At 48.8% G+C, this 17,224-nt stretch overlaps 1 protein-coding gene across 1 annotated transcript in view; it reads left to right on the top strand.

Moving 5' to 3' along the window:
• CRACR2A (calcium release activated channel regulator 2A) overlaps positions 1-15,355 on the top strand; it is a 137,068-nt gene extending 121,713 nt beyond the window's left edge. The window contains exons 16-20 of the mRNA XM_032158998.2: positions 2,134-2,215; positions 2,290-2,404; positions 10,510-10,611; positions 12,838-12,914; positions 14,428-15,355. Coding sequence (XP_032014889.1) covers positions 2,134-2,215; positions 2,290-2,404; positions 10,510-10,611; positions 12,838-12,914; positions 14,428-14,512 — 461 coding nt within the window. The 3' untranslated portion in view covers positions 14,513-15,355. The remainder of the gene's footprint in view (positions 1-2,133; positions 2,216-2,289; positions 2,405-10,509; positions 10,612-12,837; positions 12,915-14,427) is intronic.
• The last annotated feature ends 1,869 nt before the right edge of the window (positions 15,356-17,224 follow it).

Here is a 17,224-nt window from a genome sequence, read left to right as displayed (position 1 = left end):
TGGTCCCCAGTTATTCCGTGTTGCCCATCCTGTTGGACTTGTGTTCTCTGGCTTCGGGTTTGCACACACCACCTCTTCCTCCCCACCCCCTTGTCTTCTCCTTGTGTCCTTCACACCCAGCCCCCAAGAGCCTGTTGATCTGCTTCCTCAGCCTGCCTGTCTGAGGCTGCAGAGAGAAACGTATCGCGTGTCCAGCAGGGAGTCTCACCAAGCTCACCACAGCACAGAACACATTTCTCCAGCACACTCTTTTGCCCATCTCACTGCCTGCCAGAGACAGCTGCCTGTCCTCCAGCAAAGCACCTAGCCCATGAGGTGGAGCAGGAGCTGAGGGCAGCCAGGACCCAGCTGCCCCAGCAAACTCCCTGCCGCTCTACCTACGAGCCTTACCAGCAGGCAGAGGGCTCTGTCCTCGGGCAACACCGGCTGGTTTCGGATCTGGCCCTGAAGCTGTATGACCATGGATGCCTTTCCCCTGAGTTGTTACCAGAAAGCAAGCAGCCCCTTCTGTCTCCCAGAGCACAGACCGGGAGAGCCCCTCCACTTCTAGCCAGGAAGAAAACTCACCCTTGGATTCAGCTCCCAGCCACTGTAATCTGTTTTGCTGGAAGCACTGAGCCCTGGGCCTTCTAGGTGAAACAAAGCTGCCTGTATCCTGTGCCCTGAGTCTGGCTACAGGAGAAGCAGTGAGCCTCAGAGCTGGGATTGCAGCTCACCTTGCTACCGACCAGCTCGGGCAAGGCACGATGGCTCGTGACTCCTGCTTCATCTCTCGGTGTGTGTGTGAACGTGTATGTATGAGTACATATGCATGTGTGCACATGTGTGTGCAGATAACTCACATGGGTGTCACAGTGGGACTCTGTGAAGGTGGGGAGGCAACACATAGAAACGCTGGAAATAGAAAGCATTCTATTAATGGGTGAAATCACTCTTTCTCAGCTCAGACAATTGCACTCCTCTCTGGCCCTCATCTGTGAAGCAGAGGGCCTCTAGACTCCCTGCTGCCCCTGACATTCTGGAAGTGGATGATCCTCCCCGCTCTCCTCACTCGTGGGTCCTTAATGCACTAACCTTTGCCCAGCGGCAGTGGCCGGGATGACCTTTTCCATTTACTGCCTCTTTGTTATCTGTTTGGTCTCTTCTGTCTCTATCTGTCCAAGCTGCTGTTGCTGTTTGTCTTCCTGAGCCCTCCAGAGGCCTTTCTGAAGGTTGCGGGAGATGCCCTAAAGTTCTAAGATCTGGAACTTACGGTGGTGGTGGGGGGATGTACCTTCGAACCTCTTTATGCCTTTGCGAACATTCTTACAGGATGCAGGAGTGGGGAATACCTGTATCAAAACATCTGTGTTGAGGTCCTGACCTCTGAGGGCTGCTGTGGGGTGCAGAATGCACTTCACTCACCTTGCCCCCTCTCTCTGGGGTTGAGGACCCCAGGTAGGGTCACAGCCCTGGCAAGATGGTTGTGATCAGCCCAGTGTAGGATTAGGAGCTGTAACCCATCTCAAGGGTGAACGTTGCCTGTGATTTTTTCTCTTACCCCTTCTGTTCTGTCCTTTCCTCTACCTGCCAGTTCCTACCCTCCTCCTCCTATTCCTCCTCCCCTCCTTCTTCCTCCTCCTCCGCATACCTTTGGATTGGTTGATGGAGGCCATACCCCTGGGACATTTGAATTTTACTAGGGGGCCTCTGAAAGAATTTTAGGTAAGAAAGAAAGAGAGAGAGAGAAAGAGAGAAAAAAAGAAAGAAAGAAAAGAAAGAAAGAGAGTTGGGGAGAGGGAGGGAGGAAGGAGGAAGGGAGGGAGGGAGGGAAAGAGGGAAGGAGAGAGGGAGGGAGGGAGGGAAAGAAAGAGCATATGGCTTGTATTACAGTGAAGAGCCTACAGTTCAGAGTGGTTAAGTGATTTGATCAATATTCCACAGCTAATAAGTGGCAGAGACAGGACCAGAGCTGAGATCCCATGCCTCCCCGGTGCTCTGTTCTTTTCTCCATTTAGCCTCCCACGAGCTGCACAGGAAGGGTTGTCACCTTGGACCTGATGTGATTTCAGACATTGGAAGCATCGTTTCCTGATTTGGAAGTGAGGTGCCTCTGGCCCAGGGCAGCCCTAACAGGCCCGTTTCACCCTGCAGGCATTGATTACCGTGTGAAGACGTTGAATGTGGACAGCTCTCAGGTGGCCCTGCAGCTGTGGGACACGGCTGGGCAGGAGAGGTGAGGAGCTGCCCGAAGTTCTGGGCTCCAGAGGGAAGGCCATGCATGCCTGACCCATGGCCCTTCTGTGGCAGGTACCGGTGCATCACCCAGCAGTTCTTCAGAAAGGCCGATGGTGTCATCGTCATGTACGATCTCACAGACAAGCAGTCGTTCCTGTCGGTGCGGCAGTGGCTGAGCAGTGTGGAGGTGAGCTGGCGACCTCCCTAGGAGCATTTAGGCTTGATTGTGGCTTCTCTTTTCTTCTCTGTCCATCTCCCGTGCGGGCCTCTGCATTTTCAAAATCTGATTCAGAACTTGCCTTTTCCAGGAACAAACTGATGCAGGCATGTGTTCCTCTGTTCTTCTGAGTTCCCAGTACCAGGCTAGTTACTGGGGACCCAGAAGTGAACAAGACAGACACAGTCCCTGCCCTCATGGAGAGAGGGACACGGAAAATCCAGATTATGCCAGCAGCTGTGTCATTGCTGGGCCATGATTGAGGGGGACTGGAATGGGGGAGGGGACACAGTGGAGTGTCAAGGAAGGGTCCTAGAGAAATCAGTGTTTGAGTCACAAGCAGATTCTTCCCTCATTCTCACCAGCACCTCTCCCTACCCCTTGAGTCTTTCCAGCTCCAGTAGGCCCAGCTATGCCCTGCCCGGGAGCCACACCATGCAATGTTTGGGGGCCTCTGTCACAGCTCTTCACACAAGGGGAGGTTGATCCAGAATGTGAGGGCTCCAGGCTCACCTCAAAATCAAGAGTCTTGGCAGGACCCAAGAGCAACTGTGTTATCTTTGCATTCTGAATTATCCGGGAGACTCTATGTTTATGATTCCTCCTTGCGATATGTCGTTTTGTACGTGCTTTTTTTTAGTGTTTCCACCACTCCAGTGCAGGCTTCTCAAGGCCAGTGCTGGTGTGGACAAGCTACAAATTGCTTTTTGCCAGGCTTCGGCTGATTCCTTCACAGAACAGCCAAGTAGGATCTCCCACCCCTTCCACCAGCAGGATTCATGGTCTGTTCATTTATTTGTTCAAAACACTGGCAGGCACTATTCTAGGGCCTGGGAATCCTAGCAGTGAATAAAAGAGACAAAGCTCCTGCCCTCATGCAGCTTATGTTCAGCTTTGTTCCAAGCCCATAAAACCTTGCACATCCCATCACATACTTATCGTGCTGCTACAAATCGCTTATTTATCGACCCGTGTCTCCCACTGGACTCCGCGCTGCCTGAGAACAGAAGCTGCATCTTCGTTGCTATAACCTGGATGCTTTGCATGAGACCAACAGCTCCTGGATGAATGAATGGATACCACATTGCTATGAAGGCAGACTCTTGGAGTTGTCAATTTCTTTGACCCTTTTGGCCCTAAGATCCATGATCCCTTTCACCCAAATGTGTTTCTCTGTAGTTTTGCCTGTAGTTTCTCTGTAGTTTTGCCTGTTTCTCTGTAGTTTTGCATGTCTGGGTCACCCGTCTCTCTTTTGTTAATCTGCATCCTTCTGATTACTGAGAAAAATAAGGAACAAAATGGAAGCCAGATTCAAGGGTTTCTCAAGAATTTGCTAATACCTATTATTTCTCAAAATTACTGTGCCTAACGCACTTACGAATGAGAAAATGCAAGTTTTGAAATGTAGGTAGTGGATTGCCTGTACACCAAACTAATAATAGAAGCAAATGGTATGGGTGAATCCAGAAGTAATTCCTTTCTAAACTTTGGAGTTGATGACATGATTTTTCTCTTCTTTTCTTCTTTTACTTTTGTTGTTGTTGTTGGCAGCACCAAGCAGATTTATCTTCCTTACAGAAGTAAAGCACCAGGAGAGATGTTAGGGATTACCTAATCCAAGGGTTTCCAGACTTTCTTCCTTGGAGCCCTGGAATCAGACTGACATTCCCCAGAGACTGGGGAGCCGCAGGGGAAGGTTTAGTGGTCATGGATCCAGGTCTGTCATCCCCCATCTCCGTCAGAGCTGCCTTGCCTTTTTCAGCATATTGGAGGTCAGGTACAATTTTGTTAGACAAAAGAGTTTCCCTTTGAAAATATCCCACCTAGTATGGCCATCTCATTCAAAAGTGAAGAAAGGGAAGGCCTAACTTCTCCAGGGTCACCTGTCCTTTTCACAGACATTTAGTTGTCCCCCAATATCTAAATTTTGGTGTGTGCTAGGGCTAAGCCTCCAGGTGGTCTGGGATTAATGGGAATGGATGGTGACAAATTTGTGGAGCTATGCTCTCTGCTGTCATTAGGGAGTGTCGTTTCTAAGGTCCCTGTTTTGCACAGAGCCTGGGATCTAGAAGAAGAGATGGAACAGTTTGGTGGTGGAGATGAATAAATCTCAGAAGGCCACCATCACAGGTTGAAGCATGAGTTTAGTCATCCTCCAGAAACGTTGCTTTGTGGGATGGGGCTGAAATGCATCAGTGGCATGTGGCTGCTAAGAGGCCCACAGAAGCCTTGGTGTATCTGTGGGCTCGGGAAGCCCGGCTGAGATGGTAAATCTATACATAGTTAAATCAGAATTGCTTACGTGTAGACAGGGCGTTTCTATATGATTTGTAGTTTGAGTTTTTCCTTTTTTTAGATATTAGCCAAAGACGCATTTAAGCTCTAATTGATTATTCTAAACCTGGATAAACATCAGGATCACATGTGGAGCTTTTAAAGGGAACAGAGGCCAGGGCCTTCTCTCCCAGAGTGGTTCAGGGCCTGCAAATAAAAAATAAAACTAAAGCTCCCCAGGGAATTTTGATTCTCAGCCACCACTGTTCCCGGCCTAAACAAGTGCTCCTTGAACGCTAACAAATATGGGACTCTCCTGGGGACCTTCTTAAAATGCAGTCTCTACTTCAGCAAGTCGGGGCTGGGGTCTGAGATTCTGTGTTTCTAGCAAGTTCTCAGGTGAGGCTGATGCTGGTGGTCCAGGGATGACCCTTTGAGTAGAAGAGCTCTAAATCATTTCCAAAGATGCCTGTGACCCCTCACCAAGAATTTACTACACATCTACAGCATGTCCAGCACACACTAGGAGCTCTGGGACTCAGTATGATAGACCAGGCAGCGCATTCAGTTCAGCAGCACAGAGTTTCAGAAACAAGTGCAGGAGGCTGTGTCAAATGGCAGAGTGTGTGTTGAAGGTGTGGAACGGTGGCATCATAAATGCAATTATTCTCTACATTCTTGAAAAGCTAAGTCATTCTGCCTTGGCAACCAGCAATCAGAGGTGTCAGGTGATAGATTAAAACTTGACACCTAATTTGATCTGAGGGGAACTGAAAATAATAAGTACCTTATATTTGTGGAGCACCTTATTTTTCCAAAGAGCTCCAAGCACTTTACCAACTCCCTGCCTGGAGAAGGGAGGGTGGAGGGGGAGCTTTAATAACAGTCTTCAAGTTTCTGAAGCCTTATTAGTAAGTGAATGGTGGCCAGCTGTTGACAGTCCCCCTTCCTCCCTCAACCTGAAAAGCACACAAGAAAAAAGGGCTTCAGTTGCTATACATGCCTGCATGGGAAAGACTCTTGGAAGAGGTTGTGTGGGGTGGGAACAGATGCTCGGGGGAGGTAGTGGAGCTCCCTGAAAGGAAGTTCTTACTATCCCATCTTGGTCACTTCCTGGCCATGAAACCTTGGCCAATCATTCAACGAGGGAGCAGACCAAATGCTCCCTCCTGGCCCCCAAATTCTACAGTGTACGATGGCATTTGACTGTCTCTCTGGGAGGCCAAGACAGAGCAGGAATGTGTGTGGATGAGAAGATTCTGGAGGGTCCTTCCAGCCCAGAGGGAACCAAAATCCTTTGGTGCAAGAGAGCACCAGCACTGCTTGATGAGGTGGGAATACTGTGGCCTTGCCCTTGTTCTGCTATTTCACCCAGTCTAGGCAACTTTACCTTGCCTGCAGGCCTTCTGCAGAAGAGGCCCAAGCAGATACACTCTGTGCCGATTCTCCCGAGTGCCTTATAGGAAGTCACCGCAGGCAGTCTTTCAGCCAACTCGGCATTTCCAACCCACCCCCAATTTCTTATCTCAATTGGGTAGAATTGGTTTAACCATTCCAATCTGGAAAAGAAACTAGTCAGGCTCTAAGGCCCCATGTGTGACCATGGGACAAACTGGACATCAGAAGATTCTGGGGCCTGTGTCGGGTAGAGAAAAGAGAATTTAGAACGCCAGCCTGTTCAAGCCTGTATGGGCTGGTATCTCCCCCAGAGCCAGATTGCTGGCCCCCAGTGTCTGCAGTCCTGGGATGCTGAGCTGCTTGTTCAGAGCCTCTTGCCGTTCTGATAGCACTAGATTGCTGGGCATGTAAGTCGAGGAAGTGACATAGAATTGGCGGAGTTAAGCCGAATAGACCAGTGTCTCCGAGCTGGAAAAAAACGTGGAGATTAATCTAATGCAACCTCTTGTTTTATAAGTAAGAAAAACTATGATCCAAAAAGAGGAAGTGACTTTCCCAAAGGCGCCCACACTTGTCAGCAGCACCACCCGATCTAGAAGCGAGGGCTTTGCCACACTGCACTGCTTCTCTCTTGTCCTGGGGTCCATGGCTGAAATCTGCTCCTGAAAAGCAGGTGTTCATTTACCTTTCAGTCCTTCTTGCTTCTCTCTCAAAGCAGAACAGTTCTTCAGCTCAAGGGGTCCTGGCCCACTTCCCTCTCCCTTCCTGGGCTGCTAGCTAAACCTCATTCTGCGATCTTTGTCATTGGTGACAATGCACAGCATGGTGCAAAAAATAGCAGTTTGATTTTTTTTCTCCACGTTCCAAGTTGAGCTTGAAGTGCTGGCAGTTTAAAATGAACCACACAAATAAATCTTGTTTTGACTCATAGTCCAGGGGATGGATAAATATGGAAACCCCCAAGATATAATTTTGCAGTCATTTTTTTCTTAGCATAACTGCATGCTTTAATGTGCTGAAAAAATTTTTGCTCTGGCTCCAGAGAAATAGCAGCACTATCCCAGCTAAGTGCTTTTTCATGTCTCCTAGCAAATAGATATTAAAACATACACACACGCACACACACACATGCACATAGGCAGCAACCAACCAAACCCAACAGCTGCACATTCTGAGCTGAATGCCAATCCACTGCTCCAAGTTGACAGCTCTTGTTATTTAAAGTCAGAGATGGGTGATCTTTTGAATTTCAACAAGTCTGTCTTCCAACAAGCTCAAGTTCACAGAAAGGCAGCTGAAATAACTGAAAGTGGAGGGAAGGCTCTCTGTTAGAGGGTCATAGAACAGAACCTGGCTTTAGAACAGAGAGACACAGAAAAGAGGAGAGACTCAGATGAGTCACATGGAGACATGGTGACAGAGCTAGGGCAGAACCCACGTCTCCTAAAGAGAGATCGTGTGCCTGATGAAGGAGCTAAGATGACTTCACTCCAACCTGTCATGCCGATGGGATTTTTACCAACATCTCTCACAGTCTCAGCAACAGAGTTTGAATAGACCTGAGACCTGTTCACCAAAGCCCTAGGAGGCTTGAAGGAGGTGTTGCTTCATCTAGGAGGTAATTTTGAACATCTTGTGCTAAGTGGTATGCAGGCTGAAAACCTAGTTAGGTATGAGAAAGGTATAAAGTTTAGACAGATAGTTCAAGACTTTTGGGGTCAAAGTCAGAGAGGACCATGAGATACCTACCCCCGTACCAGCTCCTCTCCCTGCCCCTGTGCCAGAGACTGATGACCTTGGGCCGGGGTGATGGTGACTGGCTGTGACAGTTAGCACACTCCCTGGTCTTATGAGTATTCTCATATATTTTTGCCAAATATTTGGAGATGAGTCTGTTTCTCCTTTATCGGTGGCAGGCCAGGGTCCCTGGAGGGAAGCGAGTTGTCCAGAGTGGCTGTGTAAGAGAGGAACAATACAAAGAACAGAAACCGCAGCTCCTGCTGGGTGCTTTGTTTAAAATTTTTTTTTTCTGCTCCTTCTAAGCTCCTTTATTTTTATATCCAGGAATTGCTTTGGTTTTTTTTTGTTTGTTTTTTTTTGTTTTGTTTTTGTTTTTTTTGTTGTTGTTGTTGTTGTTGACAGAGTCTCTCTCTGTCACCAAGGCTGGAGTGCAGTGGCACAATCTTGGCTCACTGCAAGCTCCACCTGCCGGGTTCAAGCAATTCTCTGCCTCAGCCTCCCAAGTAGTTGAGACTACAGGTGCCCACCACCACACCTGGCTAAATTTTGTATTTTTAGTAGAGACAGGGTTTCATCATCTTGGCCAGGCTGGTCTTGAACTCCTGACCTCGTGATCCACCCACCTCGGCCTCAAAAAAAAAAAAAAAAAAAAAAAAGAAACCTGCCCTTTCTTTTCCCAGGAGGCAAGAGGCACCATTGCTGTTTATGGTGCATAGGACCCAGATGTTGGGCTTATGACCCATTCCCTACCTCATCCTATTGGGTCATTCAGTATCCATCATCCCCTCTGCAAGCGAGGAAACAGAAGCCATCGCCCATTCCAAATAATAACAAAACCTGGGGTAGAATTCTGCCCTAGGATTTCAAGTCTGATGCTCATATTTTCAGAGTTTCCATGTCAAGAAATCCCACAAGCCTTAATCATTCCTCACACATAAATCTACAAATATCTCTCTCCCATGTGCTCTAAACAGCAAGCTGCTTGGCCCATTTCCCTGCTTCCTCCTCCTTTCTTCCCTTTCCGTGAAAAGCTCTTCACACAAGTATCCTGTGGCACAGCACGGTCAGAGGAGGGGGTGTTCCCATTAGCGAACGCTCTAGCTAATAGGGGGCCACAGGATTCCAGATATGCCATGAGTGGCTTTCTCACTTTCAACTAGTTGGAATATGTGCAATCCACTTAGCACAGCAACTGCAGTGCCCAGAATTTAATCTCTTTTTGATGGGTCAGAAGACACTGTAAGATCTTACAGTGCCTTTGAGTCATCATTGCAAACACAAGTTATCATCTCACCAATAGATACCATTTTTAGAGAGTTCCAGTTAATAAGACACTAAGTAGCAGAGACTTGATTGGAAATAAGAATATGGAGGAAAAGAGTGGAGAAGCGAGGACCCATATACTAAAGAGTTCTCATAATTCAGTGCTTATGGTGTTAAATGTTCTTTTTGATTCTCTGAGCCTTAACTTTCTCATTTGGTAAATAAGAATTTTTTTCCCCTATTAAACTGCAGTAAAAACGAATGCACAGATTAAGGAAACATTGAGGCTTAATTTCAAACATAATAGCATTTAAACTTAAAATCGGTGTATCTGTAAGATGGACTTTGGACATTTATTTGAAATGCTCAAGTAAAGCAGCTAAAGTATTGGCAAAACTGTAACTGCTTATTAGCTTCTGTTATCCCACAGGTCCTTCTATTTAGTAAAACATTTAGCTACAATGAATAACTATTTGTTACTAAATTATGATTAAAAGCCCCTAATTAAATATTTAAGTAAAAATAACCTTCTTCAATGTCACTTCTTCACTGAATGGCAGTTGGTGGTCCCGGGCCCTTCGGGCGCCCTCAGAAGAGACACATACAGTGCCCCTTTCACCAGGGAGGAGGTGGAGACCCGGGAAGCAGGCCCCTGGTTGGTAAGCCACAGCCATTGGGGAAGTAAACAATGTGATACCTTGAATAAACCTGTGACTTCTGGCCCAAGCAGTGCAGCTGCTATGGCCACAGTGTTCCTTCTTACACAGGGCTTTCTTCACAGCCAAAGCACCCAGTGACAGGGGTCTGTGGCGCCCGCCTCCAGCGAGGCACATGGCAGTCATTTATGGAGCCTTGTGGGCGCAAGACCATGAGGCAGATTTGGATCCAACCCTCAGAAGCTTATGTGCTATCAGGAGGCCTCTGGTGATGCAGTTTCTAGTCAAAGCAGCCTCCAGAACAACTCCAAACCATGGGGCATTCATGGCCTTGGTCCATCGGACTAAGCCTGGCCAATTAGGAATGCCCTCAGGGTGCTGTAAGCTCTGGAAGGGGGCATGCGGCCTGTTGGCATCAACTGTCCCCTCATCCAGCACACCTTGGGGGGCCTGCTGTTCCATCTAAGATCCAAGGAGCATCGTGAAGGGGGAGCGGTCATTGCACACACAGGGACTAGGAGACACCACAGGCAGGCCTCAGGCGCCTTGCAGAAGCATGATAAACTGAGGCTCCTGGAGAAGGCGGCTGTTTTCTGCTTTCAGGATACCTCTGTTACGGCCTCACCTTTTATGGCAGCAGGGGACTCTCAAGCCAGGTCCCATCTGTCCAGCCGACATTGTCAGCCTGCCCTCTGGGCAATCCGATGACACCCCTCTCAGTTGAAAACATTTTCTGTTCTGCAGGAAGCTGTGGGAGACCGGGTTCCTGTTCTTCTGCTGGGTAATAAGCTTGACAACGAGAAGGAGCGGGAAGTCCCCTGGGGCCTCGGAGAGCAGCTTGCCAAGGTAAAGAGTAAGCATTTCCATCTGTCTGGACAGAGTGTGACCCCGAGGGAAGCCGGGCAAGTGCCCAAGAGCCTTGGTGGGGACTTTCTCTGGAAGTGCCATGGGAAGAAAGCAACTGGAAAAGATAGGTGTCTTGGCATCCTGGGAATGGCCAGCTCCTGTGCATGTAGAACTTTGCATAGAAAGCCACAGGTTGCAAGATGGAGTGGGTTAGGGACCACTAGGGTATGGGGAATTATCCTAAAGTCCCTTCCTTGTAACTCAGAATTATAAATTCTAAGATAGCAATAGTTTACTTTTTTCAATCCCCCTCCAATCTGCATTTCCACTTGGTCACCCCCAGGGATGAAAAACTCACTCTCTGCAAAGCAGTGTGTTCTTCTGCAGACCACTGTGTTAGAGAGTTCATCCTTTCTGTCAGGATTGAGCCTCAAAGTCGTGAACTCAAGATAAACTCAGGAGACATACTGGAAAACCTACCATTAAAATAAGCATGGGCGCCTTGCTCAAAAATGGAATCAATGGGGCTTAATGGAAATCAGGCAACAAAACGTGGTTCCTTGGCTTCTTTTACTGCCTCAGAGTTTGGTTTTCGTGGAACTGTGTGTCTGGGAGGATGGGGTGCATCCCAGCCCCATGATTCTGTAATTCTTCACATGCTCATCCTAAACAGCGTTTCATGAGTTCAGAGCCTGGGAGAACAAGCACAGATGGTAAGACTCAAGGAGAAAGGAGAAGGAGGGGCCTGGCAGGTGTCTACATGGAGGGTCACTAGACAGTTACATGTCCACAATTCCGAAATCCAAAAAGCTCTGAAAACAGAAAGGGTTGTTTTATATTTTATCTGGCAGAAAAATCTGACCAGAAATGACATGAGGCTACTCATGGTTGTAACCTCACTTTGCGTGAATATTCAAAGGTTTCACTGAAGAAATAGTAATATGTTTGATTATGGAGTGCTGTCTGAAATCCACTGAGGGTATTATATTAAATATGGTATATACATGTATTACCTTTGTAAGAGTCAGAAAATTCTGGATTTCAAAATATACCTGGACCCAAAGATTCTATCCATTTTCTTTTCTTTTCTTTTTGTTAGTGAAAAAACAAAAATGAGACTCAGGAGTTAAGTGATGCATTCGCATTATCATGGCTCATCCGAGGCGGGCTCAGAACTCAAAGCAGGAAGGCAAATCATGTCTTCCAGTTCTAAGTCCTATGTCCTTCTCTCCCCACTATTCCCACACCATGGAACCTCTACTCTTTGACAGACTGGCCCAAGAGATTGCAGATCTGAGAGAAATGCAGACAGGGAGAGACAGAGCCCATGGGGCTGGGTGAAAAGGGCAGAGGGTGGAGCTGGCCTGTGGGTGTAGATGGGGAAAGCTGCACTGGGAGCATGGCAGAGCCTCCTGAGCTGCCGCCACGTAACTGTCCTCACTCAACTGGCCTGCGTCCCCTCAGGGCATCAGCCTCCAAGGAGAGGCCGTGTAAAAGCCAGGGCCCTGTGCCATCAGCAGTGTCCCAATGACACCAGTAATCTATTAATGGGAGTGATCAGTGGAATATGATGAGCCTTAACCAAGGGCTCCCGCACCATGCAGGCGGCACAACCTCATCCTAATGAGCTGATGGCCAGTCTGGTGCACCAGTGCTGACAGCCAGGGCAGCTGGAGTGTTAATTAACTGGTGCGAAAGAGAATTCCTGCTGGACTGGTCGTGACACCTGTCCCCAAGGCCTATGGAATGCCAGTGTCTTGGGAAAAGCTTGCTGCAAGGAGCTCTCCGTTAACTCAGTGTGGGACTGAACATGCCAGCCAAGTGCCCTCTCTCACTGCAGCTTATCTGCCTGTGAAACGGGGAAGAATATTGCCCACCCTGCAATCACAGGGCTGAATCACAGGCCTGGTGTAACCTGGAATGAGCATGTGTGTACTTGAGAGTAATTTGGGAAAGTATAAAGAGGCACTAAGGCAGCGTATGGTTTCGTTGTTTTACAATTGTTATAGCTCACCTGGGAGATGGTTACAGAGCTTGCATTAATCAGGGAGCCTGTGGAGACAGAAATCAGCCATGTACAGAGTGGGGAAGGATTATGAGGAAGGTCAAGGGGCCTGCGAGAGGAAGCGAAGGCTGTAGGTAGATGCACAAGGGGGCTCTCCCACCACCCCCCACAGCCCCCTGTCTCTCCAATACTCTTGTATTCGCTCTGTCTTATGATTCTAGGAGAACAATCTGATCTTCTATGAATGCAGCGCCTACTCTGGTCACAACACCAAAGAGTCCCTGCTCCATCTGGCCAGGTAAAGAGATGTGCTCCCCAGGTGCAATTACTGCTGTGTCCAGCTGTGTCTGCCTTCGGGGAGGCACCGTGTTTCCCTCCACCCAGGCCACGCCTCTGACCCCCCTTCCTCCCTATTGGCCAGAGCCCTCTGAGTATAGGCAGTGGGGTCCTAAGCCTTTGTATGGGATTGCAGCGTCAGGAGCAGCTTTCTGAAACAATGATGTTGGGAAAGAAAGCATCCCTGCCTGTCACCCCCATTACAGTCTTCTTCTGAGTCTTAAAGGCTGCCTTTTCCTAGGGATGCTCTTTTTAAATGCAAATCCTCCTGGGAAAGGTCAGATCAGAGGCCCCTCAGCACTGGCTGATGTCTTAGCAGGGACTAGCTGGAAGCCAGCTGGAGGCAAGAATGGGTTATAATATGAGTTCCTGGGTGTGGGAGGAAGGAGTGGGTGTAGAAACCAGAAAGAAGAGGGGCTGTGATGGGGAATCAATGGGAGGTAACCAAGGTAATGGTGCTGGTAGCATGAAAAGACTGGTTCCTTAAGGCCCTGCCTACACCAAAAATTTAAACAACAAAACCATGCTGGGACTCATTTCCAATACTTAAGCATTCACTCATTCATCCATCCATGTAGGCCTTCATTTCATTCCATCTATTCATCCATCCAGCAAATACTTAACAGAGCCCATTTTGTGCTCAGCACTCATTCTGGGGCATTTAAAAATATTTTTCTTTGAGTAATTAAGAGTCCAGAACAACTCCTGTGTGCACTGGCGAGGTTATGGGGTTATGGAGTATCACGAGGAAACATTCTAGGCTTTTCTCTGCCCCCGACTCCCTGCGCAAATGCCCTGCCTCTCTGAGCTTTGTCAGGAAGGTAGGAACATCAATCACACCTTCCTTCTCTGCCCACTCACAGATTGTTAAGAGAATCGAAGGAGGTGCGTAGTGCAAAAGCGTTTTGAAAGTATAAAGCAGAGACAACGTGTTTACCATGATTTTTAATTCCTCACCTCCTACAATTAATCTGGAGCTGTGACCACATGGCACAGCCCTACTGCAGAGGTCACAACCCATCAGTATATTTTGGAGCCTCACCCGTATGCTGGTTACTGTGATAGGCTGCAGAGGCACAGAGACAAAAGATAAGTCTCGGTCCCAAGCAACTCATTTTCTGCCGAGGGACACAGCCAGGGAAGCCACGCATTGTGACGCTGGGTGATGGGGTCATGACAGAGGAAGGGTCAGATGCTGTCAGGGGCACTTAGGCTTACTAGAGGATCAGGAGAGGCTTCCTGGAGGAGGTGTCTTGAAGAATCCAGGTCAACTAAACTCTCTGGCTTTACAATTACAGTTGTGCACCCGTACTGTCCAGGGGGAGATGCTCAGGACTGTCTCTGATGCCGTAGTGAGGGTGGGTTCTCTCCGTATGACCCAGATGACCTGTAACCTGAGGGTGGCTTGTCCAGGTTGCCAGCCCCTGGGCCTGTCAACTTCTCCATCACTGACACGATCTCTTCCCCTCTCCCAGGTTCCTCAAGGAGCAAGAAGACACAGTGAGAGGGGACACCATTCAGGTCGGCCACCCTGCTAAGAAGAAATCCTGCTGTGGCTGATAGGGTCCCACAAGGACTGCCCCCAGCAAACCTGAGGTCACAGAGCCTGCCCTGATCCTGCACATGGCTCCTGCACAGATGCCGCCCACGGGGGCCCGCCCAGTCCTTTTCTTTGTCAGTCACTCGCCTCCCCCAAAAGGAAGGGAAGCACATCCCATCAGGAGAGCTGCTCTCGGAGCATCTGAGTCTTTTCTCTCCTTTCTCTTTCTAGACCCCAGACGCCCATCCCTCCTTTGTTGTTGTTGTTGTTTTCCCTGACTTAGTTTCCTAGGGGAAAGAAACAGATGGGCTTTTCCAGAAAAGCCACCACGTGCCTTCTCCACCCCCCTTCTCCTCCCCTTGCCCTTAGGAGCCTCAGCACTGCTGTTGCCATGACAACCATGCAGGGCCCGACTTGCGGCTTCCTGCAGGCCAAAGGTACAGCACTCAGGTGCCGCCAGGGTAGTTAATCTTGCTTGGCCCTTGTTCTCTGGCGGCCAAAGGGATAGTCTTATACATGCTTCGTGGACCTTGAGATACCCAAGTTGTTGACTGCAGCAAACCAGAGCAGCCACATTCTATTCTACCTCCTACCCGGGGGCTCTGCTCTTTCCTTAATCCCAGCTTTGAGCCTTCCCTCTCAGCACCATGCCCACTGCCTTTGTCCCCTTGGGTTTTCTGGAGCGGTGCCTTAGGGAGAACCCACGGCCTTTCCTCCTCACCCCCCACCTACAACCCTGACTCCAGGGTGGACTGTGGGTGATAAGTGTATGCCTGGGGTTAGGAAGTAGGTTGACTTCCTACTTAACTTTGACTGAGAAATGAAAAGAAAACTAGTGGAAAAAGCCATCTGCTGCTAAACAGAGCGACCATTTCGGGAGGGTATAAATGAGGTATATATAGCTATATAAAAGCCATTTTCTAAATGTTTCTCAAAATAGCTCTTTGAAAAATCATACGTGATGATTAACAGGGTAGACTGACATGCAGGCAGTGGGGCCCAGTGCGAGGGCCATAGTTACTGACTTCATTTTATTTTCTTTTACTTTATTTCAGAGCACTGCATTTTTTTTTTTTTCAGTGTGGCTGTGATGTTGGCATTTTGCTGGTGTTTCAGAAGTGAACAGAATGTAGCTGCTGGCTTCAGCACCCCCGATTGCAATAGCAGAGGGCATTTGGACTGGGGGAATGATCCGGGCCCCGTGGGATTCCTGCAGCTGGGTGGTGGTGAGTTCCCAGCCAGCTCTGGCATCACTAGCCAGCCGTTACAGCACTCTTGCCCTGAGTAGGAAGTCGAATGAAAGTTATTACAAAGATAACTGCCAATCACTGGGCCTGCAGACCCAGGCCCCCACAGGAAAGAGGGTAGTCCACACCCAAGTGGGGCATACAAGAGAGAGGGGCAGAAAGTATCCACAGGCTTCCAACAAGATAGTTGAAGACAACCCCACACAGCCACATGGATAGGGGAGAGGCCACTGGCCAGAGTTCTCAAGGCATTCCAATAGCTTCCTTCCAGACTCCCACAACAGTCAGAGGCTCTCCGGGTCACCAGGCAAGTACCTACCTCTTTTTTGCAGACTCCTGTCTTTCATTGAGCACTTGCAGGAACCAGAAAGCCCACAGAGGGTGCTGAACACAAATGAGGACTGGGTACCAGGAGGTGCTCCATGATCCTAAGCAAGCCTGCTCCCTCCTTGGCCCCCACCACATCAGTAAAACGAGGGGATGGGGTATTTGATGCTTTGAGCTCTTCTTGCTCAGATGCACAGGATGACATATTTATTTTCCATCATAGGCTGGCCCTGGACCCCAGTCCAAGGTTAAAGAGAATTTGCAGGAAACTCCTTTCCCCTAGGGAAGAGCAGTGGTGGTGTTCCCATTAATAGGATGAGGCAGGGAGAGGGGATGCCTGGGTCACCCAGAGGTGGCCCTCCAGTGTGTGTGTGTGTGTGTGTGTGTGTGTGTGTGTGTGTGTGTGTCATGTATGTCATCTGCGTGAAGGGAAAGGAAGGCTAGAAGGTCGTGGTGGCCATGGAGGAAGTAAACTCACTCTTCTGCTTTTGACAAAAAGCAGATATAGCTATTGGGATTTATGGGGCAAGCAGACCATTCCTGGGGTTCCCTAACCCCACAAATGTCTTTATTCCTAATTCCTTGCTCCTGCTTTCTGCTGCATTCTTCCATTTAGAAACAGGCCATGCAAGGTTTAGGGCAGGGAAGGGTGGCCCTAGTGCCCTAGTGCCTGGCCTTCTGGCATGTGGGGTAAATCACCATGATTCTTCAAAGGAGAGAGAAAGGAGCAAGGAGAGTCTTTAGGCCTCCGATGCTCTCTTCCCCAACCCCCCGTTTTAAAAAGAGGAGAGGGCTGAGTGTGGTGCCTCACACCTGTAATCCCAGCTGAGCCAGAGGATCATTTGAGACCAGAAGTTTGACACCAGCCTGAGTAACATAGCAAGACCCTACCACTACAAAAAAAAAAAAAAAAATTGAAAATTAGCAGAGCGTGGTGGCATGAGCCTGTAGCTTTAGCTACTCAGGAGGCTGAGCCAGGAGGATCACTTGAGCCCAGGAGTTTGAGGTTAAAGTGAGCTATGATGGTGCCACTGCACTCCAGCCTGAGGGACAGAGTGAGATTCTGTCTTAAAAAAAAAAAAAAAGAGTGGGGAATTGGGACTCCAGAGGAACTCTGGGAAGTTCCTTGTCCCCAGCTCTCAGCTCCCCTCCTCCCAT

The sequence above is a fragment of the Hylobates moloch genome, unplaced genomic scaffold, assembly GCF_009828535.3.
Source record: "Hylobates moloch isolate HMO894 unplaced genomic scaffold, HMol_V3 SCAFFOLD_8, whole genome shotgun sequence".
Classification (NCBI taxonomy): Eukaryota; Metazoa; Chordata; class Mammalia; order Primates; family Hylobatidae; genus Hylobates; species Hylobates moloch.
The sequence above is the reverse complement of the archived record's forward strand: the minus strand, read 5'-3'. Positions and strand labels throughout refer to the sequence as shown.